Here is an 18587-nt window from a genome sequence, read left to right as displayed (position 1 = left end):
CTAGTAGTCCAGACACTTGGTTTCACTCTTTCTGTATTGGCTAGTAGTCCAGACACTTGGTTTCACTCTTTCTGTATTGGCTAGTAGTCCAGACACTTGGTTTCAGTCTTTCTGTATTGGCTAGTAGTCCAGACACTTGGTTTCAGTCTTTCTGTATTGGCTAGTAGTCCAGACACTTGGTTTCACTCTTTCTGTATTGGCTAGTAGTCCAGACACTTGGTTTCAGTCTTTCTGTATTGGCTAGTAGTCCAGACACTTGGTTTCACTCTTCCTGTATTGGCTAGTAGTCCAGACACTTGGTTTCAGTCTTCCTGTATTGGCTAGTAGTCCAGACACTTGGTTTCACTCTTCCATGTCTGACCCAATCCGATCCCCTTGGCCTTAACCCTTCCATGTCTGACCCAATCCGATCCCCTTGGCCTTAACCCTTCCATGTCTGACCCAATCCGATCCCCTTGACCTTAACCCTTCCATGTCTGACCCAATCCGATCCCCTTGGCCTTAACCCTTCCATGTCTGACCCAATCCGATCCCCTTGGCCTTAAACCTTCCATGTCTGACCCAATCCGATGCCCTTGGCCTTAACCCTTCCATGTCTGACCCAATCCGATCCCCTTAACCCTTCCATGTCTGAATGGTCTGGATAGGTAGAAGCAGGTAGTAAGGGAGCGTCTGTAAGACACATGGAGACATTGAGAGTAAATCAAATTTGTATAAAATCATTTTATTGTTGAACTTGACAAATGATAATGTCACCTTAAATGAATATAACAATGACTGAATGAACCGTTGTGTGATTCACCAGTGTTATTGTTTCACTAACAGAACAGTCCAACAGAAACAGACTGGAGTAGAACACACACAGAATGATTTCCCACAACCCCCCACTCTATCTCTGGCTAACACTGGCGCTCGTGTTAGCAGAGGTGACGACGGCCGGGGCGGCGGGAGGGGCGGTGGCGTCTCTGTACTGCTGAGTCCAGCTCTGAGGATCCTGTTCATGGAGCTAACAGACGGGACAGAGGACCACCTCAGTTACACAGCTACAGCACCTACTGAAAGTCCACACATCTTTGCAAGGTTTACATTCTGTTGCTTCAAAATGTCTAATCTAATCTAAAAAGGGATTAAATAAAATAAAAAAAATCCCCACAATCTACTCCACATGTTCAAAGTGAAAGAAATTAATTTCCGAAAATTTGTATAAATTAGAAAAGTACATTTCATGAAGAAAATGTGGTGTGGTAGCTAGCTGTTTAATAGTGACTGGTTATAGTTATAGTGTGGTAGCTAGCTGTTTAATAGTGACTGGTTATAGTGTGGTAGCTAGCTGTTTAATAGTGACTGGTTATAGTTATAGTGTGGTAGCTACCTGTTTTATAGTGACTGGTTATAGTTATAGTGTGGTAGCTAGCTGTTTAATAGTGACTGGTTATAGTGTGGTAGCTAGCTGTTTAATAGTGACTGGTTATAGTTATAGTGTGGTAGCTAGCTGTTTAATAGTGACTGGTTATAGTTATAGTGTGGTAGCTAGCTGTTTAATAGTGACTGGTTATAGTGTGGTAGCTAGCTGTTTAATAGTGACTGGTTATAGTTATAGTGTGGTAGCTAGCTGTTTAATAGTGACTGGTTATAGTTATAGTGTGGTAGCTAGCTGTTTAATAGTGACTGGTTATAGTTATAGTGTGAAAGCTAGCTGTTTAATAGTGACTGGTTATAGTTATAGTGTGAAAGCTAGCTGTTTAATAGTGACTGGTTATAGTTATAGTAGTGGTAGTGACTGGTTATAGTAGTGGTAGTGACTGGTTATAGTAGTGGTAGTGTCTACAGTAGTAATGGTAGTGACTGGTTATAGTAGTGGTAGTGACTGGTTATAGAAGTGACTGGTTATAGTAGTGGTAGTGTCTACAGTAGTAATGGTAGTGACTGGTTATAGTAGTGGTAGTGACTGGTTATAGTAGTGGTAGTGACTGGTTATAGTAGTGGAAGTGTCTACAGTAGTAATGGTAGTGACTGGTTATAGTAGTGGTAGTGACTGGTTATAGTAGTGACTGGTTATAGTAGTGGTAGTGTCTACAGTAGTAATGGTAGTGACTGGTTATAGTAGTGGTAGTGACTGGTTATAGTAGTGGTAGTGACTGGTTATAGTAGTGGAAGTGTCTACAGTAGTAATGGTAGTGACTGGTTATAGTAGTGGTAGTGACTGGTTATAGTAGTGGTAGTGTCTGGTTATAGTAGTGGTAGTGACTGGTTATAGTAGTGGTAGTGACTGGTTATAGTAGTGGTAGTGTCTGGTTATAGTAGTGGTAGTGACTGGTTATAGTAGTGGTAGTGTCTACAGTAGTAATGGTAGTGACTGGTTATAGTAGTGGTAGTGACTGGTTATAGTAGTGGTAGTGACTGGTTATAGTAGTGGTAGTGACTGGTTATAGTAGTGGTAGTGACTGGTTATAGTAGTGGTAGTGACTGGTTATAGTTACAGTGGTGGTAGTGACAGGTTATAGTTACAGTGGTGGTAGTGACAGGTTATAGTTATAGTACATTTTACATTTTTTACATTGACATTTTTTGGTCATTTAGCAGATGCTCTTATCCAGAGCGACTTACAGTAGTAAATGCATACATTTCATACATTATTTTTTTTTTTCTTCCTGTGCTGGCCCCCCGTGGGAATCGAACCCACAACCCTGGCGTTGCAAACACCATGCTCTACCAACTGAGCTACAGGGAAGGCTAGTAGTGGTAGTGACTGGTTATAGTAGTGGTAGTGTCTGGTTATAGTAGTGGTAGTGACTGGTTATAGTAGTGGTAGTGTCTACAGTAGTAATGGTATTGACTGGTTATAGTAGTGGTAGTGACTGGTTATAGTAGTGGTAGTGACTGGTTGTGGTAGTGACTGGTTATAGTAGTGGTAGTGACTGGTTATAGTAGTGGTAGTGACTGGTTATAGTAGTGGTAGTGACTGGTTATAGTAGTGGTAGTGACTGGTTATAGTAGTGGTAGTGACTGGTTATAGTAGTGGTAGTGACTGGTTATAGTAGTGGTAGTGTCTGGTTATAGTAGTGGTAGTGACTGGTTATAGTAGTGGTAGTGACTGGTTATAGTAGTGGTAGTGACTGGTTATAGTAGTGGTAGTGACTGGTTATAGTAGTGGTAGTGTCTACAGTAGTAATGGTAGTGACTGGTTATAGTAGTGGTAGTGACTGGTTATAGTTACAGTGGTGGTAGTGACAGGTTATAGTTACAGTGGTGGTAGTGACAGGTTATAGTTATAGTAGTGGTAGTGACTGGCTATAGTAGTGACTGGTTATAGTAGTGGTAGTGACTGGTTATAGTAGTGGTAGTGTCTACAGTAGTAATGGTAGTGACTGGTTATATTAGTGTTAGCGACTGGTTATAGTAGTGGTAGTGACTGGTTATAGTAGTGGTAGTGTCTACAGTAGTAATGGTCGTGACTGGTTATAGTAGTGGTAGTGACTGGTTATAGTAGTGGTAGTGTCTGGTTATAGTAGTGGTAGTGTCTGGTTATAGTAGTGGTAGTGACTGGTTATATTAGTGGTAGTGACTGGTTATAGTAGTGGTAGTGACTGGTTATAGTAGTGGTAGTGACTGATTATAGTAGTGGTAGTGACTGTTTATAGTAATGGTAGTGTCTGGTTATAGTAGTGGTAGTGACTGGTTATAGTTATAGTAATGACTGGTTATAGTAGTGGTAGTGACTGGTTATAATAGTGGTAGTGACTGGTTATAGTAGTGGTAGTGACTGGTTATAGTTACAGTGGTGGTAGTGACAGGTTATAGTTATAGTAGTGGTAGTGACTGGTTATAGTTATAGTAGTGGTAGTGACTGGTTATAGTAGTGACTGGTTATAGTAGTGGTAGTGACTGGTTATAGTAGTGGTAGTGTCTACAGTAGTAATGGTAGTGACTGGTTATAGTAGTGGTAGTGACTGGTTATAGTAGTGGTAGTGTATGGTTATAGTAGTGGTAGTGACTGGTTATAGTAATGGTCGTGACTGGTTATAGTAGTGGTCGTGTCTGGTTATAGTAGTGGTAGTGTCTGGTTATAGTAGTGGTAGTGTCTGGTTATAGTAGTGGTAGTGGTAGTGTCTACAATAGTAATGGTATTGACTGGTTATAGTAGTGGTATTGACTGGTTATAGTAGTGGTAGTGACTGGTTATAGTTATAGTAGTGGTAGTGTCTGGTTATAGTAATGGTAGTGACTGGTTATAGTAGTGGTAGTGACTGGTTATAGTAATGGTAGTGACTGGTTATAGTAGTGGTAGTGACTGGTTATAGTAGTGGTAGTGACTGGTTATAGTAGTGGTAGTGACTGGTTATAGTAGTGGTAGTGACTGGTTATAGTAGTGGTAGTGACTGGTTATAGTAGTGGTAGTGACTGGTTATAGTAGTGGTAGTGACTGGTTATAGTAATGGTAGTGACTGGTTATAGTAGTGGTAGTGACTGGTTATAGTAGTGGTAGTGACTGGTTATAGTAGTGGTAGTGTCTGGTTATAGTAGTGGTAGTGACTGGTTATAGTTATGGTAGTGACTGGTTATAGTAGTGGTAGTGACTGGTTATAGTAATGGTAGTGACTGGTTATAGTAATGGTAGTGACTGGTTATAGTAATGGTAGTGACTGGTTATAGTAGTGGTAGTGACTGGTTATAGTAGTGGTAGTGACTGGTTATAGTAGTGGTAGTGTCTGGTTATAGTAGTGGTAGTGACTGGTTATAGTAGTGGTAGTGACTGGTTATAGTAGTGGTAGTGACTGGTTATAGTAGTGGTCGTGACTGGTAATAGTAGTGGTCGTGACTGGTTATAGTAGTGGTCGTGACTGGTTATAGTAGTGGTCGTGACTGGTTATAGTAGTGGTCGTGACTGGTTATAGTAGTGGTAGTGACTGGTTATAGTTACAGTGGTGGTAGTGACAGGTTATAGTTATAGTATTGGTAGTGACTGGTTATAGTTATAGTAGTGGTAGTGACTGGTTATAGTAGTGGTAGTGACTGGTTATAGTAGTGGTAGTGACTGGTTATAGTAGTGGTAGTGTCTACAGTAGTAATGGTAGTGACTGGTTATAGTAGTGGTAGTGACTGGTTATAGTAGTGGTAGTGTCTGGTTATAGTTATAGTAGTGGTAGTGACTGGTTATAGTAATGGTAGTGACTGGTTATAGTAGTGGTAGTGACTGGTTATAGTAGTGGTAGTGTCTGGTTATAGTAGTGGTAGTGTCTGGTTATAGTAGTGGTAGTGACTGGTTATACTAGTGGTAGTGACTGGTTATAGTAATGGTAGTGACTGGTTATAGTAGTGGTAGTGTCTACAGTAGTAATGGTATTGACTGGTTATAGTAGTGGTATTGACTGGTTATAGTAGTGGTAGTGTCTGGTTATAGTAGTGGTAGTGACTGGTTATAGTAGTGGTAGTGACTGGTTATAGTAGTGGTAGTGACTGGTTATAGTAGTGGTAGTGACTGGTTATAGTTATAGTAGTGGTAGTGTCTGGTTATAGTAATGGTAGTGACTGGTTATAGTAGTGGTAGTGTCTACAGTAGTAATGGTAGTGTCTGGTTATAGTAGTGGTAGTGACTGGTTATAGTAGTGGTAGTGACTGGTTATAGTAGTGGTAGTAGTGTCTGGTTATAGTAATGGTAGTGACTGGTTATAGTAGTGGTAGTGACTGGTTATAGTAGTGGTAGTGACTGGTTATAGTAGTGGTAGTGGTAGTGTCTACAGTAGTAGTGGTAGTGACTGGTTATAGTAGTGGTAGTGACTGGTTATAGTAGTGGTAGTGACTGGTTATAGTTATAGTAGTGGTAGTGACTGGTTATAGTAATGGTAGTGACTGATTACAGTAGTGGTAGTGTCTACAGTAGTAATGGTAGTGACTGGTTATAGTTATAGTAGTGGTAGTGACTGGTTACAGTAGTGGTAGTGACTGGTTACAGTAGTGGTAGTGTCTACAGTAGTAATGGTAGTGACTGGTTATAGTTATAGTAATGGTATAGTAGTGTCTCACCTGTCCAATGAACTCCAGTAGTTTGACCTTTGACACCTCCATGTCTGCCCTCTGACCCCAACGGAACTCAAACTCCAACGGCTCTGTGTGAGGGATACGGACGTACTCCAGGTACCTACAAACACACAGGTCATTCCAACGGCTCTGTGTGAGGGATACAGACGTACTCCAGGTACCTACAAACACACAGGTCATTCCAACGGCTCTGTGTGAGGGATACGGACGTACTCCAGGTACCTACAAACACACAGGTCACTTTACGGAGAGTTGAATCGACTACTCATAGTCTCTGGTTATCATACTCACGTCACCCTGTTCTCACGCCACCCTGTTCTCACGCCACCCTGTTCTCACGCCACCCTGTTCTCACGCCACCCTGTTCTCACGCCACCCTGTTCTCACGCCACCCTGTTCTCACGCCACCCTGTTCTCACACACGTACAAACACACATAGTATAACGTTTAAAATGTGTGGCGTGTAAGGAGGTCCCGACAGTGGTGTGGTCTCGGCTCTCATCTTCCTACTACTGCCCTATGGTGAGGTATAGACAGGTTCTCATCTGCCCTATGGTGTGGTATAGACAGGTTCTCATCTTCCTACTACTGCCCTATGGTGTGGTATAGACAGGTTCACATCTGCCCTATGGTGAGGTATAGACAGGTTCTCATCTGCCCTATGGTGAGGTATAGACAGGTTCTCATCTGCCCTATGGTGAGGTATAGACAGGTTCTCATCTGCCCTATGGTGAGGTATAGACAGGTTCCTATCTGCCCTATGGTGTGGTATAGACAGGTTCTCATCTGCCCTATGGTGTGGTATAGACAGGTTCTCATCTGCCCTATGGTGTGCTATAGACAGGTTCTCATCTGCCCTATGGTGTGGTATAGACAGGTTCTCATCTGCCCTATGGTGTGGTATAGACAGGTTCTCATCTGCCCTATGGTGTGGTATAGACAGGTTCTCATCTGCCCTATGGTGTGGTATAGACAGGTTCTCATCTGCCCTATGGTGTGGTATAGACAGGTTCTCATCTGCCCTATGGTGTGGTATAGACAGGTTCTCATCTGCCCTATGGTGTGGTATAGACAGGTTCTCATCTGCCCTATGGTGTGGTATAGACAGGTTCTCATCTGCCCTATGGTGAGGTATAGACAGGTTCTCATCTGCCCTATGGTGTGGTATAGACAGGTTCTCATCTGCCCTATGGTGTGGTATAGACAGGTTCTCATCTGCCCTATGGTGTGGTATAGACAGGTTCTCATCTGCCCTATGGTGTGGTATAGACAGGTTCTCATCTGCCCTATGGTGTGGTATAGACAGGTTCTCATCTGCCCTATGGTGAGGTATAGACAGGTTCTCATCTGCCCTATGGTGTGGTATAGACAGGTTCTCATCTGCCCTATGGTGTGGTATAGACAGGTTCTCATCTGCCCTATGGTGTGGTATAGACAGGTTCTCATCTGCCCTATGGTGTGGTATAGACAGGTTCTCATCTGCCCTATGGTGTGGTATAGACAGGTTCTCATCTGCCCTATGGTGTGGTATAGACAGGTTCTCATCTGCCCTATGGTGAGGTATAGACAGGTTCTATCTGCCCTATGGTGTGGTATAGACAGGTTCTCATCTGCCCTATGGTGTGGTATAGACAGGTTCTCATCTGCCCTATGGTGTGGTATAGACAGGTTCTCATCTGCCCTATGGTGTGGTATAGACAGGTTCTCATCTGCCCTATGCTGTGGTATAGACAGGTTCTCATCTGCCCTATGGTGAGGTATAGACAGGTTCTCATCTGCCCTATGGTGTGGTATAGACAGGTTCTCATCTGCCCTATGGTGAGGTATAGACAGGTTCTCATCTGCCCTATGGTGTGGTATAGACAGGTTCTCATCTGCCCTATGGTGTGGTATAGACAGGTTCTCATCTGCCCTATGGTGAGGTATAGACAGGTTCTCATCTGCCCTATGGTGTGGTATAGACAGGTTCTCATCTGCCCTATGGTGAGGTATAGACAGGTTCCTATCTGCCCTATTTTGAGGTATAGACAGGTTCTCATCTGCCCTATGGTGTGGTATAGACAGGTTCTCATCTGCCCTATGGTGTGGTATAGACAGGTTCTCATCTGCCCTATGGTGTGGTATAGACAGGTTCTCATCTGCCCTATGGTGAGGTATAGACAGGTTCTCATCTGCCCTATGGTGTGGTATAGACAAGTTCTCATCTGCCCTATGGTGTGGTATAGACAGGTTCTCATCTGCCCTATGGTGTGGTATAGACAGGTTCTCATCTGCCCTATGGTGTGGTATAGACAGGTTCTCATCTGCCCTATGGTGTGGTATAGACAGGTTCTCATCTGCCCTATGGTGTGGTATAGACAGGTTCTCATCTTCCTACTACTGCCCTATGGTGTGGTATAGACAGGTTCTCATCTGCCGTATGGTGAGGTATAGACAAGTTCTCATCTGCCCTATGGTGAGGTATAGACAGGTTCTCATCTGCCCTATGGTGAGGTATAGACAGGTTCTCATCTGCCCTATGGTGTGGTATAGACAGGTTCTCATCTGCCCTATGGTGTGGTATAGACAGGTTCTCATCTGCCCTATGGTGTGGTATAGACAGGTTCTCATCTGCCCTATGGTGTGGTATAGACAGGTTCTCATCTGCCCTATGGTGAGGTATAGACAGGTTCTCATCTGCCCTATGGTGTGGTATAGACAGGTTCTCATCTGCCCTATGGTGAGGTATAGACAGGTTCTCATCTGCCCTATGGTGTGGTATAGACAGGTTCTCATCTGCCCTATGGTGTGGTATAGACAGGTTCTCATCTGCCCTATGGTGAGGTATAGACAGGTTCTCATCTGCCCTATGGTGTGGTATAGACAGGTTCTCATCTGCCCTATGGTGAGGTATAGACAGGTTCCTCATCTGCCCTATGGTGTGGTATAGACAGGTTCTCATCTGCCCTATGGTGTGGTATAGACAGGTTCTCATCTGCCCTATGGTGTGGTATAGACAGGTTCTCATCTGCCCTATGGTGTGGTATAGACAGGTTCTCATCTGCCCTATGGTGAGGTATAGACAGGTTCTCATCTGCCCTATGGTGTGGTATAGACAGGTTCTCATCTGCCCTATGGTGTGGTATAGACAGGTTCTCATCTGCCCTATGGTGTGGTATAGACAGGTTCTCATCTGCCCTATGGTGTGGTATAGACAGGTTCTCATCTGCCCTATGGTGTGGTATAGACAGGTTCTCATCTGCCCTATGGTGTGGTATAGACAGGTTCTCATCTGCCCTATGGTGTGGTATAGACAGGTTCTCATCTGCCCTATGGTGAGGTATAGACAGGTTCTCATCTGCCCTATGGTGTGGTATAGACAGGTTTTCATCTGCCCTATGGTGTGGTATAGACAGGTTCTCATCTGCCCTATGGTGTGGTATAGACAGGTTCTCATCTGCCCTATGGTGTGGTATAGACAGGTTCTCATCTGCCCTATGGTGTGGTATAGACAGGTTCTCATCTGCCCTATGGTGTGGTATAGACAGGTTCCTCATCTGCCCTATGGTGTGGTATAGACAGGTTCTCATCTGCCCTATGGTGTGGTATAGACAGGTTCCATATGCCCTATGGTGTGGTATAGACAGGTTCTCATCTGCCCTATGGTGTGGTATAGACAGGTTCTCATCTTCCTACTACTGCCCTATGGTGTGGTATAGACAGGTTCTCATCTGCCCTATGGTGAGGTATAGACAGGTTCTCATCTGCCCTATGGTGTGGTATAGACAGGTTCTCATCTGCCCTATGGTGTGGTATAGACAGGTTCTCATCTGCCCTATGGTGTGGTATAGACAGGTTCTCATCTGCCCTATGGTGAGGTATAGACAGGTTCTCATCTGCCCTATGGTGTGGTATAGACAGGTTCTCATCTGCCCTATGGTGTGGTATAGACAGGTTCTCATCTGCCCTATGGTGTGGTATAGACAGGTTCTCATCTGCCCTATGGTGTGGTATAGACAGGTTCTCATCTGCCCTATGGTGTGGTATAGACAGGTTCTCATCTGCCCTATGGTGTGGTATAGACAGGTTCTCATCTGCCCTATGGTGTGGTATAGACAGGTTCTCATCTGCCCTATGGTGTGGTATAGACAGGTTCTCATCTGCCCTATGGTGTGGTATAGACAGGTTCTCATCTGCCCTATGGTGTGGTATAGACAGGTTCTCATCTGCCCTATGGTGTGGTATAGACAGGTTCTCATCTGCCCTATGGTGTGGTATAGACAGGTTCTCATCTGCCCTATGGTGAGGTATAGACAGGTTCTCATCTGCCCTATGGTGTGGTATAGACAGGTTCTCATCTGCCCTATGGTGTGGTATAGACAGGTTCTCATCTGCCCTATGGTGTGGTATAGACAGGTTCTCATCTGCCCTATGGTGTGGTATAGACAGGTTCTCATCTGCCCTATGGTGTGGTATAGACAGGTTCTCATCTGCCCTATGGTGTGGTATAGACAGGTTCTCATCTGCCCTATGGTGTGGTATAGACAGGTTCTCATCTGCCCTATGGTGTGGTATAGACAGGTTCTCATCTGCCCTATGGTGAGGTATAGACAGGTTCTCATCTGCCCTATGGTGAGGTATAGACAGGTTCTCATCTGCCCTATGGTGAGGTATAGACAGGTTCTCATCTGCCCTATGGTGTGGTATAGACAGGTTCTCATCTGCCCTATGGTGTGGTATAGACAGGTTCTCATCTGCCCTATGGTGTGGTATAGACAGGTTCTCATCTGCCCTATGGTGAGGTATAGACAGGTTCTCATCTGCCCTATGGTGTGGTATAGACAGGTTCTCATCTGCCCTATGGTGAGGTATAGACAGGTTCCTATCTGCCCTATGGTGTGGTATAGACAGGTTCTCATCTGCCCTATGGTGTGGTATAGACAGGTTCTCATCTGCCCTATGATGAGGTATAGACAGGTTCCCATCTGCCCTATGGTGTGGTATAGACAGGTTCCTATCTGCCCTATGGTGTGGTATAGACAGGTTCTCATCTGCCCTATGGTGTGGTATAGACAGGTTCTCATCTGCCCTATGGTGTGGTATAGACAGGTTCTCATCTGCCCTATGGTGTGGTATAGACAGGTTCTCATCTGCCCTATGGTGAGGTATAGACAGGTTCCTATCTGCCCTATGGTGTGGTATAGACAGGTTCTCATCTGCCCTATGGTGAGGTATAGACAGGTTCCTATCTGCCCTATGGTGTGGTATAGACAGGTTCCCATCTGCCCTATGGTGTGGTATAGACAGGTTCCCATCTGCCCTATGGTGTGGTATAAACAGGTTCTCATCTGCCCTATGGTGTGGTATAGACAGGTTCTCATCTGCCCTATGGTGTGGTATAAACAGGTTCTCATCTGCCCTATGGTGAGGTATAGACAGGTTCTCATCTGCCCTATGGTGTGGTATAGACAGGTTCTCATCTGCCCTATGGTGAGGTATAGACAGGTTCTCATCTGCCCTATGGTGAGGTATAGACAGGTTCTCATCTGCCCTATGGTGAGGTATAGACAGGTTCTCATCTGCCCTATGGTGAGGTATGGACAGGTTCTCATCTGCCCTATGGTGTGGTATAGACAGGTTAACATCTGCCCTATGGTGTGGTATAGACAGGTTCTCATCTGCCCTATGGTGAGGTATAGACAGGTTCTCATCTGCCCTATGGTGTGGTATAGACAGGTTCTCATCTGCCCTATGGTGAGGTATAGACAGGTTCCTATCTGCCCTATGGTGTGGTATAGACAGGTTCTCATCTGCCCTATGGTGTGGTATAGACAGGTTCTCATCTGCCCTATGATGAGGTATAGACAGGTTCTCATCTGCCCTATGGTGTGGTATAGACAGGTTCCTATCTGCCCTATGGTGTGGTATAGACAGGTTCTCATCTGCCCTATGGTGTGGTATAGACAGGTTCTCATCTGCCCTATGGTGTGGTATAGACAGGTTCTCATCTTCCTACTACTGCCCTATGGTGTGGTATAGACAGGTTCTCATCTGCCCTATGGTGAGGTATAGACAGGTTCTCATCTGCCCTATGGTGAGGTATAGACAGGTTCTCATCTGCCCTATGGTGAGGTATAGACAGGTTCTCATCTGCCCTATGGTGTGGTATAGACAGGTTCTCATCTGCCCTATGGTGTGGTATAGACAGGTTCTCATCTGCCCTATGGTGTGGTATAGACAGGTTCTCATCTGCCCTATGGTGTGGTATAGACAGGTTCTCATCTGTCCTATGGTGTGGTATAGACAGGTTCTCATCTGCCCTATGGTGTGGTATAGACAGGTTCTCATCTTCCTACTACTGCCCTATGGTGTGGTATAGACAGGTTCTCATCTGCCGTATGGTGAGGTATAGACAAGTTCTCATCTGCCCTATGGTGAGGTATAGACAGGTTCTCATCTGCCCTATGGTGAGGTATAGACAGGTTCTCATCTGCCCTATGGTGTGGTATAGACAGGTTCTCATCTGCCCTATGGTGTGGTATAGACAGGTTCTCATCTGCCCTATGGTGTGGTATAGACAGGTTCTCATCTGCCCTATGGTGTGGTATAGACAGGTTCTCATCTGCCCTATGGTGAGGTATAGACAGGTTCTCATCTGCCCTATGGTGTGGTATAGACAGGTTCTCATCTGCCCTATGGTGAGGTATAGACAGGTTCTCATCTGCCCTATGGTGTGGTATAGACAGGTTCTCATCTGCCCTATGGTGTGGTATAGACAGGTTCTCATCTGCCCTATGGTGAGGTATAGACAGGTTCTCATCTGCCCTATGGTGTGGTATAGACAGGTTCTCATCTGCCCTATGGTGAGGTATAGACAGGTTCCTATCTGCCCTATTTTGAGGTATAGACAGGTTCTCATCTGCCCTATGGTGTGGTATAGACAGGTTCTCATCTGCCCTATGGTGTGGTATAGACAGGTTCTCATCTGCCCTATGGTGTGGTATAGACAGGTTCTCATCTGCCCTATGGTGAGGTATAGACAGGTTCTCATCTGCCCTATGGTGTGGTATAGACAGGTTCTCATCTGCCCTATGGTGTGGTATAGACAGGTTCTCATCTGCCCTATGGTGTGGTATAGACAGGTTCTCATCTGCCCTATGGTGTGGTATAGACAGGTTCTCATCTGCCCTATGGTGTGGTATAGACAGGTTCTCATCTGCCCTATGGTGTGGTATAGACAGGTTCTCATCTGCCCTATGGTGTGGTATAGACAGGTTCTCATCTGCCCTATGGTGAGGTATAGACAGGTTCTCATCTGCCCTATGGTGTGGTATAGACAGGTTTTCATCTGCCCTATGGTGTGGTATAGACAGGTTCTCATCTGCCCTATGGTGTGGTATAGACAGGTTCTCATCTGCCCTATGGTGTGGTATAGACAGGTTCTCATCTGCCCTATGGTGTGGTATAGACAGGTTCTCATCTGCCCTATGGTGTGGTATAGACAGGTTCCTATCTGCCCTATGGTGTGGTATAGACAGGTTCTCATCTGCCCTATGGTGTGGTATAGACAGGTTCATATGCCCTATGGTGTGGTATAGACAGGTTCTCATCTGCCCTATGGTGTGGTATAGACAGGTTCTCATCTTCCTACTACTGCCCTATGGTGTGGTATAGACAGGTTCTCATCTGCCCTATGGTGAGGTATAGACAGGTTCTCATCTGCCCTATGGTGTGGTATAGACAGGTTCCTATCTGCCCTATGGTGTGGTATAGACAGGTTCTCATCTGCCCTATGGTGTGGTATAGACAGGTTCTCATCTGCCCTATGGTGAGGTATAGACAGGTTCTCATCTGCCCTATGGTGTGGTATAGACAGGTTCTCATCTGCCCTATGGTGTGGTATAGACAGGTTCTCATCTGCCCTATGGTGTGGTATAGACAGGTTCTCATCTGCCCTATGGTGTGGTATAGACAGGTTCTCATCTGCCCTATGGTGAGGTATAGACAGGTTCTCATCTGCCCTATGGTGTGGTATAGACAGGTTCTCATCTGCCCTATGGTGTGGTATAGACAGGTTCTCATCTGCCCTATGGTGAGGTATAGACAGGTTCTCATCTGCCCTATGGTGTGGTATAGACAGGTTCTCATCTGCCCTATGGTGTGGTATAGACAGGTTCTCATCTGCCCTATGGTGTGGTATAGACAGGTTCTCATCTGCCCTATGGTGTGGTATAGACAGGTTCTCATCTGCCCTATGGTGAGGTATAGAAAGGTTCTCATCTGCCCTATGGTGTGGTATAGACAGGTTCTCATCTGCCCTATGGTGTGGTATAGACAGGTTCCTATCTGCCCTATGGTGTGGTATAGACAGGTTCTCATCTGCCCTATGGTGTGGTATAGACAGGTTCTCATCTGCCCTATGGTGTGGTATAGACAGGTTCTCATCTGCCCTATGGTGTGGTATAGACAGGTTCTCATCTGCCCTATGGTGAGGTATAGACAGGTTCCTATCTGCCCTATGGTGTGGTATAGACAGGTTCTCATCTGCCCTATGGTGAGGTATAGACAGGTTCCTATCTGCCCTATGGTGTGGTATAGACAGGTTCCCATCTGCCCTATGGTGTGGTATAGACAGGTTCCCATCTGCCCTATGGTGTGGTATAAACAGGTTCTCATCTGCCCTATGGTGTGGTATAGACAGGTTCTCATCTGCCCTATGGTGTGGTATAAACAGGTTCTCATCTGCCCTATGGTGAGGTATAGACAGGTTCTCATCTGCCCTATGGTGTGGTATAGACAGGTTCTCATCTGCCCTATGGTGAGGTATAGACAGGTTCTCATCTGCCCTATGGTGAGGTATAGACAGGTTCTCATCTGCCCTATGGTGAGGTATAGACAGGTTCTCATCTGCCCTATGGTGAGGTATAGACAGGTTCTCATCTGCCCTATGGTGTGGTATAGACAGGTTCTCATCTGCCCTATGGTGTGGTATAGACAGGTTCTCATCTGCCCTATGGTGAGGTATAGACAGGTTCTCATCTGCCCTATGGTGTGGTATAGACAGGTTCTCATCTGCCCTATGGTGAGGTATAGACAGGTTCCTATCTGCCCTATGGTGTGGTATAGACAGGTTCTCATCTGCCCTATGGTGTGGTATAGACAGGTTCTCATCTGCCCTATGATGAGGTATAGACAGGTTCTCATCTGCCCTATGGTGTGGTATAGACAGGTTCCTATCTGCCCTATGGTGTGGTATAGACAGGTTCTCATCTGCCCTATGGTGTGGTATAGACAGGTTCTCATCTGCCCTATGGTGTGGTATAGACAGGTTCTCATCTTCCTACTACTGCCCTATGGTGTGGTATAGACAGGTTCTCATCTGCCCTATGGTGAGGTATAGACAGGTTCTCATCTGCCCTATGGTGAGGTATAGACAGGTTCTCATCTGCCCTATGGTGAGGTATAGACAGGTTCTCATCTGCCCTATGGTGTGGTATAGACAGGTTCTCATCTGCCCTATGGTGTGGTATAGACAGGTTCTCATCTGCCCTATGGTGTGGTATAGACAGGTTCTCATCTGCCCTATGGTGTGGTATAGACAGGTTCTCATCTGCCCTATGGTGTGGTATAGACAGGTTCTCATCTGCCCTATGGTGTGGTATAGACAGGTTCTCATCTGCCCTATGGTGTGGTATAGACAGGTTCTCATCTGCCCTATGGTGAGGTATAGACAGGTTCTCATCTGCCCTATGGTGTGGTATAGACAGGTTCTCATCTGCCCTATGGTGTGGTATAGACAGGTTCTCATCTGCCCTATGGTGTGGTATAGACAGGTTCTCATCTGCCCTATGGTGTGGTATAGACAGGTTCTCATCTGCCCTATGGTGTGGTATAGACAGGTTCTCATCTGCCCTATGGTGAGGTATAGACAGGTTCTCATCTGCCCTATGGTGTGGTATAGACAGGTTCTCATCTGCCCTATGGTGTGGTATAGACAGGTTCCTATCTGCCCTATGGTGTGGTATAGACAGGTTCTCATCTGCCCTATGGTGTGGTATAGACAGGTTCTCATCTGCCCTATGGTGTGGTATAGACAGGTTCTCATCTGCCCTATGGTGTGGTATAGACAGGTTCTCATCTGCCCTATGGTGTGGTATAGACAGGTTCTCATCTGCCCTATGGTGTGGTATAGACAGGTTCTCATCTGCCCTATGGTGAGGTATAGACAGGTTCTCATCTGCCCTATGGTGAGGTATAGACAGGTTCTCATCTGCCCTATGGTGAGGTATAGACAGGTTCTCATCTGCCCTATGGTGTGGTATAGACAGGTTCTCATCTGCCCTATGGTGTGGTATAGACAGGTTCTCATCTGCCCTATGGTGTGGTATAGACAGGTTCTCATCTGCCCTATGGTGAGGTATAGACAGGTTCTCATCTGCCCTATGGTGTGGTATAGACAGGTTCTCATCTGCCCTATGGTGAGGTATAGACAGGTTCCTCATCTGCCCTATGGTGTGGTATAGACAGGTTCTCATCTGCCCTATGGTGTGGTATAGACAGGTTCTCATCTGCCCTATGGTGTGGTATAGACAGGTTCTCATCTGCCCTATGGTGTGGTATAGACAGGTTCTCATCTGCCCTATGGTGTGGTATAGACAGGTTCTCATCTGCCCTATGGTGTGGTATAGACAGGTTCTCATCTGCCCTATGGTGTGGTATAGACAGGTTCTCATCTGCCCTATGGTGTGGTATAGACAGGTTCTCATCTGCCCTATGGTGAGGTATAGACAGGTTCTCATCTGCCCTATGGTGTGGTATAGACAGGTTCTCATCTGCCCTATGGTGAGGTATAGACAGGTTCCTCATCTGCCCTATGGTGTGGTATAGACAGGTTCTCATCTGCCCTATGGTGTGGTATAGACAGGTTCTCATCTGCCCTATGGTGTGGTATAGACAGGTTCTCATCTGCCCTATGGTGTGGTATAGACAGGTTCTCATCTGCCCTATGGTGTGGTATAGACAGGTTCTCATCTGCCCTATGGTGTGGTATAGACAGGTTCTCATCTGCCCTATGGTGTGGTATAGACAGGTTCTCATCTGCCCTATGGTGAGGTATAGACAGGTTCTCATCTGCCCTATGGTGAGGTATAGACAGGTTCTCATCTGCCCTATGGTGTGGTATAGACAGGTTCTCATCTGCCCTATGGTGTGGTATAGACAGGTTCTCATCTGCCCTATGGTGTGGTATAGACAGGTTCTCATCTGCCCTATGGTGTGGTATAGACAGGTTCTCATCTGCCCTATGGTGTGGTATAGACAGGTTCTCATCTGCCCTATGGTGTGGTATAGACAGGTTCTCATCTGCCCTATGGTGTGGTATAGACAGGTTCTCATCTGCCCTATGGTGTGGTATAGACAGGTTCTCATCTGCCCTATGGTGTGGTATAGACAGGTTCTCATCTGCCCTATGGTGAGGTATAGACAGGTTCCCATCTGCCCTATGGTGTGGTATAGACAGGTTCCTATCTGCCCTATGGTGTGGTATAGACAGGTTCTCATCTGCCCTATGGTGTGGTATAGACAGGTTCTCATCTGCCCTATGGTGTGGTATAGACAGGTTCTCATCTGCCCTATGGTGTGGTATAGACAGGTTCTCATCTGCCCTATGGTGAGGTATAGACAGGTTCCTATCTGCCCTATGGTGTGGTATAGACAGGTTCTCATCTGCCCTATGGTGAGGTATAGACAGGTTCCTATCTGCCCTATGGTGTGGTATAGACAGGTTCCCATCTGCCCTATGGTGTGGTATAGACAGGTTCCCATCTGCCCTATGGTGTGGTATAGACAGGTTCTCATCTGCCCTATGGTGTGGTATAGACAGGTTCTCATCTGCCCTATGGTGTGGTATAAACAGGTTCTCATCTGCCCTATGGTGAGGTATAGACAGGTTCTCATCTGCCCTATGGTGTGGTATAGACAGGTTCTCATCTGCCCTATGGTGAGGTATAGACAGGTTCTCATCTGCCCTATGGTGAGGTATAGACAGGTTCTCATCTGCCCTATGGTGTGGTATAGACAGGTTCTCATCTGCCCTATGGTGTGGTATAGACAGGTTCTCATCTGCCCTATGGTGTGGTATAGACAGGTTCTCATCTGCCCTATGGTGTGGTATAGACAGGTTCTCATCTGCCCTATGGTGTGGTATAGACAGGTTCTCATCTGCCCTATGGTGAGGTATAGACAGGTTCTCATCTGCCCTATGGTGTGGTATAGACAGGTTCTCATCTGCCCTATGGTGTGGTATAGACAGGTTCTCATCTGCCCTATGGTGTGGTATAGACAGGTTCTCATCTGCCCTATGGTGTGGTATAGACAGGTTCTCATCTGCCCTATGGTGTGGTATAGACAGGTTCTCATCTGCCCTATGGTGTGGTATAGACAGGTTCTCATCTGCCCTATGGTGTGGTATAGACAGGTTCTCATCTGCCCTATGGTGTGGTATAGACAGGTTCTCATCTGCCCTATGGTGTGGTATAGACAGGTTCTCATCTGCCCTATGGTGTGGTATA

The 18587-nt window shown here is 45.9% G+C and overlaps 1 protein-coding gene across 1 annotated transcript in view; it reads right to left on the bottom strand.

The window, feature by feature from the left end:
• Positions 1-703: 703 nt before the first annotated feature.
• ndnl2 (necdin-like 2) overlaps positions 704-18587 on the bottom strand; it is a 37951-nt gene continuing 20067 nt past the window's right edge. Inside the window, exons 9-10 of the mRNA XM_045692807.2 lie at positions 6025-6139; positions 704-1006 (exon numbers count right to left, since the gene is read on the bottom strand). Of these exons, the coding sequence (XP_045548763.1) occupies positions 890-1006; positions 6025-6139 (232 nt within the window). The 3' untranslated portion in view covers positions 704-889. The remainder of the gene's footprint in view (positions 1007-6024; positions 6140-18587) is intronic.

This window comes from Salmo salar, chromosome 13 (genome assembly GCF_965601325.2).
Source record: "Salmo salar chromosome 13, fSalSal1, whole genome shotgun sequence".
Classification (NCBI taxonomy): Eukaryota; Metazoa; Chordata; class Actinopteri; order Salmoniformes; family Salmonidae; genus Salmo; species Salmo salar.
Note: the sequence above shows the minus strand (reverse complement) of the source record. Positions and strands in the feature narration are given on the sequence as shown.